This window comes from Synchiropus splendidus, chromosome 5 (genome assembly GCF_027744825.2).
Source record: "Synchiropus splendidus isolate RoL2022-P1 chromosome 5, RoL_Sspl_1.0, whole genome shotgun sequence".
In the NCBI taxonomy this organism is placed as follows: Eukaryota; Metazoa; Chordata; class Actinopteri; order Syngnathiformes; family Callionymidae; genus Synchiropus; species Synchiropus splendidus.
The window spans coordinates 23,777,555-23,787,213 of record NC_071338.1 but is presented as its reverse complement, the minus strand read 5'-3'; the positions used below and the strand labels follow the sequence as shown (position 1 = coordinate 23,787,213).

Sequence of the window (9,659 nt, the reverse complement as noted above, 5' to 3'; positions counted from 1 at the left end):
ATCACCAACCGACTCATGAGTCGACGAGTCGTGACGTCATAGCTACTGCACCACTGGAGCATCGCAACCCAAAACGTCTGAAGTGCGGGACCATTTCATAAAAGGAGACAGCAAAGTAAAACGCTTCAAAACAAGATACACTACATAAATGTATACTAATAATTTTACTACATTTCCCAGTACTATTTACAACGCTACAATAAGACAAGGGCCTGATGTGGGCTTTTTTTTTTGGTCTAGTCAACTATCAAAATATACATCTATCTTTATTTCAGAATCCTAATGTTTCATACCACACAACCAACCACACACACACAGAAAAATTAACTACTTTTCATTTTAGGAAACAGTGGTTGCGGCTTTCAGAGAAGCAACTACAAACCCAGTCAATACCTGTGGGTTTCTGAAGCATCACAGGAATTCTATAATTTATAAATCATAGCAGTGTCCATGTCCATGTTTCTCAAGGTCACACAATAACATAGACCTGTAAAGATACTTAAAAACTGAATTTACAATTATGGACAATATATATAAAGTGTTTCACTAAATAATTTAAGACTATTTCTACTCTCATTTTGCTGAGCATGTAGTTATGCGACCCAGTATTCACATGAGCTGCGTTTTGGTCACAACAGAAGATGCTGGTGCAGCCAATAGTAAGCATAAAACACTAAAGTTTACCACAGCTCGGAACAAGATGTAGATTTAACATGTTTGAGAATCTTAATGATAAGAATTATAAATAAATAAATGATGAATCACTGAGAATTTTAACATCATCATCATCAGGATTGTAAGTTTATTCTTCATATAAACAGTAGAAATTGTACAAGCATTGTATTACAATGTTTCCCCTTTACCATCAGACTTATCATTGTGATTAAATACAGTATGTTGGTCCTAAGAGTGACCAGATGTTTCTACAGCAGACTCAGAGCTCGAGCCCCCTCTGACGGAGTCGTGACGTAGAACGTCGGCGTCCCTCTGTACCGCTCCTGCAATAGAAGAAACACAACCGAACCATCAGCATTTCACACGAGACAACATGGCAGACGGACAGTGAACAGTTAAGAGACTCCACAGCAGTGTTTGATAATGACTCTGCAAGCGCAAATGAAACAAAGAAACGCATCATGCGAATACAGCTCCTGAGGGGGAAACAGTTTTAAAATTTTAAAAAATTTGAAAAACTAACACTTAAAATCTCCCAAGGTCTTTTTGAACTCCACAAATATAAAAATACCTCAAAAGGAAGGAAGTTCCAAAAAGAGCGACTGGAGTTGTTATAACAGACACTCCGCTTATGAGGTCAAGACACATCTTTTCCTGCTCCAAACTTCCTCTATTACAACTTCCCCATGACTTAAATTACACACCGACTCATCCAGTCAGACTTTATGTTTATACTGGGTTATAGTTAGCAATATTTTCTAACACAGTGAACCACTAAAACTGAAAGGTTCCTTATTAATGCTATCAATCTCACTGTGTATTGTGAGATTCATACTTCAATCTGAAAAATCTGTATTAAGTTGGGTATTAAGTTAAGCAAAATGAATACACCTCCGCTTAGAAACAGTGGATCTAAATAATATGAATGTCAGTGATGTTAGAATGTGAATGGGTTCAATGGTCCAGTACGAGACTCCACTCAGCAAAACTTGGTCATTTTGAAGGTGGGTAACATTCAGTCACAATCTCCCCGATGGTTTAAGAATCAACTCTGATGCAGCAAGTGGCATGTCATGGATGCGCTTCCATCACTTGACCAGCCGCATCGCGGTGCAGTTGAGAATATCTCCAGAGTCTGGAGACACCAGGTCCACTTTGAACCCTTCGCTCATTGACACCTTAAGAAGCTCCTCCAAAAACCCCTGCATGTTTGTGATCTCCATTCCCCCACACAAGATGAGGTCATCAGCCTGCGTGTCGTCAGGGTGACACACAGTCAGACCTCTGTAGTGCTGCTTGTCATACTGGTCCAGCGGGAGTTCAGTGGGCCTCGGGACCCACTCCAGTTTCAGCCTGTTCGGCTTCAAGTTACATGGATGTGGGTGAGTCAGCCCCCCTTTCGACGTCCTGTATGAGAAGCGCTCACAAAGCATGTTGAGGAAGGACGGCCAGGTGCAAAACAGTTCGACGGTGAAGGCTCGCACTGAGCATGTGCGCAGCTCGTAGTTTTCGGGCCCACGTCGCAAGTTAAAGTGGAGAACACGGACCTGGAGAGAGAGAAGGAACAGTATGGTAACCAATAGTGATGGGTAGATGTATCATGAAACAGTACTGAGTTTCATGAGTTGATGAAACAGTGTCCTAATTTTCAGAGGCAACTAGATGGCGCTGTTGGTTTGCATATGATGCAAGGTTTAATTGTATTAGTTGTTCAAGTCCATACATTTTACAGCTGACAGTGCCATCTGGTGGCCTCTGAATATCAGGACACTGTTTCATGAAACTCAATTGAAATTACAGATCTACTGTGCATCTAAAACCAGATCATATAGTACAACAAAGATTGTTTCTGAATAGGCCAAGAAGCTGCAGAATATTTTCTCCGTCTTAGCTCGCTAATTTAAGCCACACCACTCAACAAGCTGACCTTGCTTTCTCTGACTGCTTAGGATGGGTACAAACCGCAGGCAGGTGCCATATGGTGTGCGGCAACTGAAGGACACACACCGAATAAAAACCTCAGAAATAAAGCTCGAGAAAAATAAATCACTAAAATAATTTAAATAATTATTGAATACAACTCAATAGTCTTTTTTTCCGCTTAACAAAGAGGAATAGCCTGTAGTAGTAAAAGTTCTAAAATTCTGTATTTACAGTAAAATTCTGTATTTACAGTAAATAACAGACAACAGGATATTTCCCCCATCTATAATAAAAAAGGGACTTAATATTTAATAACGTTCATTTAAGAATAGGATTTCTGCACACCAATCAAGTTTATAGTTGACAGCAATTGAATCAAAGATATTTCTGTTTTTTATTTTGTAAACATAAATTAGTGATTTGATATTTTTAAAAATAAATTTAGCCATTTTAAAGGGAGCATTCAGAACAACACCATGCGCTCTAATGTGACAGAACATAACTTTACACACTTAATACCACAGACACAATTCATCGCAATAAACAAGAAAATCTTCCGGGCATTGGTTGCCACTCCATCCAACAAAAAGTCCCACACTCATGAGTCACCAGTTGTGGGAGCATGTGGTCTCACCCACTTCCCTGTAGTGGCCTTCCAAGAACTACTGAAGGTAGATTCCCAGTGAATTCCAGGGGAATTCATACAGGACACTCTATTTAGTCATGAGCGAGCTGCTTTTTGGTAAAATTTCTATTGAGAGAAACAATTTTTGTGGGATAATTACAGATGAAAATATGTATATCCTCCTTTAACTATTGTGGTGTTTCCCATTCAAACACACCATAGCATTAATTATGCAGGAAAGTAACTATACAGCCTGACTGAGTCAGTTGAACGAAACTCAACAGTCTCCAGGTTTCAGGAACTATTTGGCAATGACCTTCATTGGATTATTCACTTTGTGTGTCCCGAGGAAACATGATGTAAATGCAACAGAAAGGTACTGGGACACCGCATACCTCCCATAACCCCAAATTTTCACCTAGTCCCGAAGTGTTGTGGAAATGGAGCAGTGTGGCGGTTTTTCAAAAATAACTAGCTGCAGAGGTGGCAGAGTTCCAATTCCACGACAGGTCTAAACAGGCGGAGTCATAAACTTTATAAAGACATCACCTCTTTCTAATAACAACCAGTGGGCTCCACACCTTTCCACTGTTTCTCCATTGGCAGTGGAAACTGAAAACGCAAAATTTGAGGTAAGAAAAAGAAACATTTGAGGTAAGCCTCTCATTTGCGGCTATGATTTTTTTTAAAACAAATTTTTCAACCAATCATCAATCTTAGTGCAATGAGCTCAAACGGGCAGCAGCTGGCAGTGGCGCTACAGTGTCCCTAAAAAATACACGAAGAAGAGGCCGCATTTGTTTGGCTTGTTGCATTTCAAAATAAAACTATTTCTGCCTACTTTAACTAGAGCTGGTCATGTGATCGGATATGTCGCTCATTGAAAATTTGGGACCGAGTCAACCACATCACTTCCACTTCAGACATCAACTTCTTCACAAAAGTAAACAAAATCTTGACTTAACTTAAACTTAACTAACCCTAAAAAGTACGTACCGTGGAGTCAACATTGAGGATGAGCATGGCTCCCACTGGTCCTCCTTTACAGCTGAGTGGCACGGACGCTTCATATCGGCGCAGCTCCTCCATCAGGGGGTGAATCTGGAAGAAATCCGCCTCTCTTCTCAGCAGACTGAGTTCTGTGAAGCCGTGGGGCAAGTCCAGGGAGCTGGATCGCAGGTAATTCAGAATGTATCGGAACACTTTGCCATCCCGATCGATGAAAACATGCCCTTGCTCATCCCTCAGAGCCGGGATCTGTCCGGTAAACATGGCGCCGAGCATGGAGTCACGATACCGGGTCAGGGTGTCAACAGTTGTCGTGTAAATTTCGCCGCCCACGTTCAAAGACACCGGATCCTGGAAGGGGCTCCTGTTGTCATTGTTGTTCTCCGAGTTGAGGTTGAGCATCTTGGGTTAAGGCTTAGCAGTTCTCAGATGTTGCTGGGAGGACAATGAGCTCAGAACGCGAGTTAAGAATGCTCAGGCGAGGGATGTTTTAAGGGATCCTTTGTTCCCCGACAGACTTGATTTTCTGACATAAAGCCACAGCAGTAGCCAGGATACAGAGCTGGGAGGATATCTGCCAAGTAGCTGAAGATTTATCCCCGAAGAGAACGCTTCCGATTGTGCTTTTCTTTCAGTTGATCTGTAGCTGCACTTTGGATTTTGTCTCGTCCAGATATAAAACTTCAGACGTGCAGCCAGAGGGGACAGCGGGGCCACAGAGACCAGTCCAGAATGCTAATAACTGGAGGCCGCTTGCTCCATCGCCTTTATTCTCCGCTCAGACCCCCCTCCTCCTCGACCACCCCGTTCTCACAGACACACAGTGGAGCTGGACTGGCTGTTGCATTCCTCTTAAAGTGACACAAAACAGTATTATGTCTCAAAACAAAATGATCCAATCACTCAGGAGACCGAGGAAAACAACTTAAATGAGTGAGAAGAGAAGGAAAAGCAGGGCCAAGTACTACCTGGTAATCTATTACAGCTACTTTATTCACAACCTGATCGTATCGGCGGGTGATTTTAAGAGTCAGGTGGTCAAAAGAAAATGGTCAGATTGTATTTAACGTCTTCTTTTTGGGCTCTCACAACTGTTTGGTCGCTGGGTGAAGGGAAACTGTTTAGTTTTTCAAGCGACTTCAGCCACTCAAAACTGCATGAACATGAGGGATATTATGGGATGTCGATTGTTGCTGCGATCTCTAACGTGGCGAGCAGCGAAGGAAAGCCATGAACAATGGAGAGAAGCTTCTGGCTCATTCCAAGAGATGTTTCCAGCACACCGTTTCTCTCAATATCTGCTCCTCAAAAAAAGCCCCATATCTTCTGAGAACCTGCTTCATCACGCACATTCCCAACAGAGATTTAATTTCCTGTGGAAAACCATGCGTTGGAATCTCCACTGAAGATCCCCGGGTGATAAAGGTGTAGGAATTAAACTTGGATATGAACCTCAAACAGAGGCAGACACGTTTGACTACTTGAGTATCGTCCTCCTTGAGCAATCTAACGACACACCTTTCTAGACCTGGAGCTCTTCAATATTCCATGAATATCAAATCCAAGGGATCAACAGCATAGTGACTTCTGAAGAATGTTAACTTTAAACTCAACACAACTCACATGATCTACAGGTCACCTCAGCTGATGCATCTGATATTTGTTTACGGAAATTCTCCGCAACTTAACAGCAGATAAAGGGACAAAGTGGCCTGATCAACAAGTGCCCTGCAACAGAACAGGTTCTCTGGTCTCAGACATGTCGTTTCAATATTATCATAAATTATGGCACGGAACTTCCTACCGCAGCTGAGAAGATAACAATCATGATGTTAATGGCATGGCAGCCTTGTTTCAATGATCCAGACAGATAACTACATCGAAAACATAACGTAAATCCCAGACTTCAGGCTCAATGAAAGGAAAGTGTGTTCTTTGACCTGGATTTGAAGAATCGTCTTGTCAACGGCGCTGGCCTGAAGCAGAGTAACAGTACAGCCTCCAAATCCTCCTCCAGTCATCCTGCTCCCAAACAGTCCGTCCACCTCCATCGCAGCAGACACCAGCTCATCCAGCTCCCTGCAGCTCACTTCATACAGGTCTCTGAATGCCAAGAACAAAACAATAAATATTTACTTTCAGTCGCCATGTTCCAGTTGCTCCTTCTGTACCTCAGAGAGTTGTGACTCTCCACCATCAGCTTGCCAAACTCTTTGTAGGCTCCCTTTTTCAGGGCCTCGGCAGCTCGGGCGGTTCTGTCAATCTCCTCGATCACATGCCGGGCTCGTCTGTAGTTCACATCGTTCAGCCGATCCCTCGCATCTGGACACAGATTGAAAGGATTTGCGGGCAAGGTTGTTTTAATGGGGAAAAGGTTATTAGGAAGTCAGAACATAAAGTGTAAAAGATTACAGGAAGCGATATAGACAGACTCAACAATACAGGACTGAATTGATGGATGGATGGACGGACAGAGAGAAAGTCAGACAGACTCAACCAAGGATTCAGTGTCTCGGAAAGTGTCTTGAATCGATATGACAGACAGACAAATAAGCAGACAGACAGAGGTCAACCCAAAAATTCAGTGTCTGCAAAAAGAAGGAGATAAGACGGACTGACCGACAAAATTCTGTGTCTCAGAAAATCTGAACAGACTCAACCAAAAATTCTTTGTCTCTGAAAAGTCGAATAGACAAAAGTATAACCTCATTGTCTCAGAAAATGATGACGGTCACTCTGTGTATTGAACCAATTTTATATCTGTGTTTCACCTTCTGAAATGACACAACCTTCTCATGATATCTTATTTTTTGAGACATGCGGAGGCACTAGCCTTTTTAAAGAAGCGATAAACTGATAAGAACTTCAAATCCAGAATTCCACAGTGTGCTTCTCATACAGTAACTAGTCTTCGCACCCTCCAGGTCCTTCACTGTTGCATCTCGTAAACTGGCTTTCCCCAGGATGGCTGCAGCTTCCTCACAGTTCTGTCGTCGAATGGGATACTCGCTGCCCGCCAGAGAGTGCTTCACGTTTGAGTTAGTGATGAGAATGACAAGGTCTGGGTCTGTCAGAGGGATCGGCGAGGCCTCCAGGGACCTTGATCAAGTCAAAACACACCTTAACACTTCACACACATTAGTGGTAAGTAGAGAGGAAAAAATGCCAGTCATCACAACTACCTGCAGTCAATAAGTAAAGCGTGGCCTTCTCGGCCAAGCACAGACACAAACTGGTCCATGATGCCGCAGGGGACACCAGCGTGAGTGTGCTCCGCCTGCTGACATGCCAGTGCTTTCGACAGTTTGTCTCCATCATCTGCGAGAACACAGATGCAGATGAGTTAGACCTTCCCAACAACAGGTCTTCAGAGAGGACGAGATACCGGCCTGGCTTCAGCTGCTGCAGGAACGTGTAAAAAGCCACCTCCAGTGAGGCAGAACTGGACAGACCACCACCCAAAGGGACACTGCTGACAATCACTGCCCTGAAACCTTGAACAAAGGGAGCTGGAACAAATGGAGAACGATCGTTATGAGTCACAGTTGAGAACATTTTCATGTACAGTAGAACCTTGGAAATGTGTTTGGGAGTGGGGTCCTATTTCTGAGTCAAAAATTTGTCTTGACAGATTTTTTATGGGTTGCACTTAATGTTTTCTGGATTTGGAAAGGTATTAAACAAGTCTGTGCAACAGCCATTAAACTAGGATGTGTTTAATATGGCAAAAAAGTTCAGTCTACTCGGAAAGTAATGTGCTGATGAACTATAACTTAACATTGTCTCTCAGGTTTAGCAGAGAGTGACCCCTTGTGGCCAGTAGCAGGTAAAACCAAATAGAGGTGAACTACCTGCTCAATTTGACAGCAGTGTCTTGACAATACAAAGCGAAACTGGAGGCATTCGGGTACAAGTAGGTCGTGAAGCCACAATTTTAGATCCGGTCGATTGTTTACCTCTGTAATGTTGCACAACCCCCTTCACGTAATTGGCCCATCTGGGTGACCCTGGAGACAGTGCGGAAGCATCTGAGGACAAGTTGAAGACAACCCTGCGGGGCTCATCAGCGTCTTTGGAAGTCGTAACCACAGTGACATCCCGACCAGATGCTCGGCTTCCAACCACTACAGTCACAAGGGGCAGCGCCTGGCACACCAAGTACAGTCATTATTTCTTTCTCTATTGGGTATTGAAGCGTTCCTTTTAGCAAGGCAGCTATATTTTTAACTAAATATAACATAGCAAATACAAACACTTATAATGGTTTGATGCAAGGCGTCTCTATGAGCAAGTGAGACTAAATAAATAAATACACTATGGCTATAATAATCCTCCCCCACCAAATGAATGAGTGTCACAACTCATGGGATGTAGATAACCAGGAGAATATGAGCAAAAACAAATATGGCACCCACAATAGCACAGCTGCAGGTCCACGAAGACATGGGAATCTGCGAATTTCCACCTAAGTCTGCAACATTACCATGGAGGAAAACACTTTTCATGGAAACCAGTGTGGTGGCAATACGGCTAGGGCACTTTCAGGCAAATTTAAGTGAGCTGGTCTGAAATTCACAATTTTGTTTTAAAATATATATTTGAATTATCAAACATTTAATCTAATAATGAAGAAGAGGGCTGGCACAGGTCCAAAGTGCTTCTCTGAAGTGCAAATGCTGATTAAACAGCTCCAAGTCTGACGATCTGACAGAAGCAGCCGGTGACAAACATGGGACATTTTTCAAGATTTAATTTATTCCCATTGCTGTGTCGTGCAGTTGAAGCATGATGTGGGGCTCAAGTCACACGGTCACATGACCTCCCTACACTGACAAACTCAGGGGGAGTCAACGGAGATGGACCGTGTTTGGCTGCATGTTCTGGTGTGGAGAGCGATCACTATTTCTGGGTCAACTTTCGACACATTATATTATCGTCACATCTTAAAAATTCTTATTTTGCAACCAGCTTATGACTATCATGAGTAATAAAATATGTAATGTGCTGTATCTTCCGGCTGAATCTGGAGCGCAGTGACTGGCTCGGAACTCACCATGGGCAAGACAAGTCCCTGGTTGTAGTCGGTGTGTTCTCCGATCAGGTTGACTCTTCCAGGCGCGCACGCGGCCACCTGCGGAGACTCGTTTCCAAACTCCAGCATGTAAACACGGCGAGCCTCCTGCAGCAACTCCGTCACACTCGGCACGTCACTGGCCATGGCAGCACCGTTGAAGAAAGGAGTCTTCGACTCAGGCGCGAGAAAGGGCACAGTGTTACGAATTAAATATTACTAGATTTACTGGAAACAGGTGAGAACTGGGTGAACTAGTTCCAAACAGCGGCGGTCAGGCGCCACTACCGGCTCCACTTCCTGCTGGCGCGCTGATTCGTTCAAAATCACGTGACAGGCCGCTTCGACAGTTACTGT

The 9,659-nt window shown here is 43.4% G+C and overlaps 2 protein-coding genes across 2 annotated transcripts; both read right to left on the bottom strand.

Annotated features, from left to right (window-relative positions):
- Positions 1-794: 794 nt before the first annotated feature.
- On the bottom strand, positions 795-9,592 carry galk1 (galactokinase 1). The gene is made up of 8 exons (XM_053866792.1): positions 9,285-9,592; positions 8,188-8,377; positions 7,621-7,740; positions 7,414-7,549; positions 7,149-7,330; positions 6,403-6,553; positions 6,172-6,334; positions 795-998 (listed from the first exon to the last, which is right to left on the bottom strand). Exons 1-8 carry the CDS (start codon positions 9,447-9,449, stop codon positions 924-926), a joined length of 1,182 nt encoding a protein of 393 aa, XP_053722767.1. The 5' UTR covers positions 9,450-9,592; the 3' UTR covers positions 795-923.
- On the bottom strand, positions 852-6,100 carry LOC128759662 (BTB/POZ domain-containing protein KCTD21-like). The gene is made up of 2 exons (XM_053866793.1): positions 4,220-6,100; positions 852-2,222 (listed from the first exon to the last, which is right to left on the bottom strand). The coding sequence occupies exons 1-2, from the start codon at positions 4,631-4,633 to the stop codon at positions 1,764-1,766; spliced, it is 873 nt and encodes a 290-aa protein (XP_053722768.1). The 5' UTR covers positions 4,634-6,100; the 3' UTR covers positions 852-1,763.
- Positions 9,593-9,659: the final 67 nt, after the last annotated feature.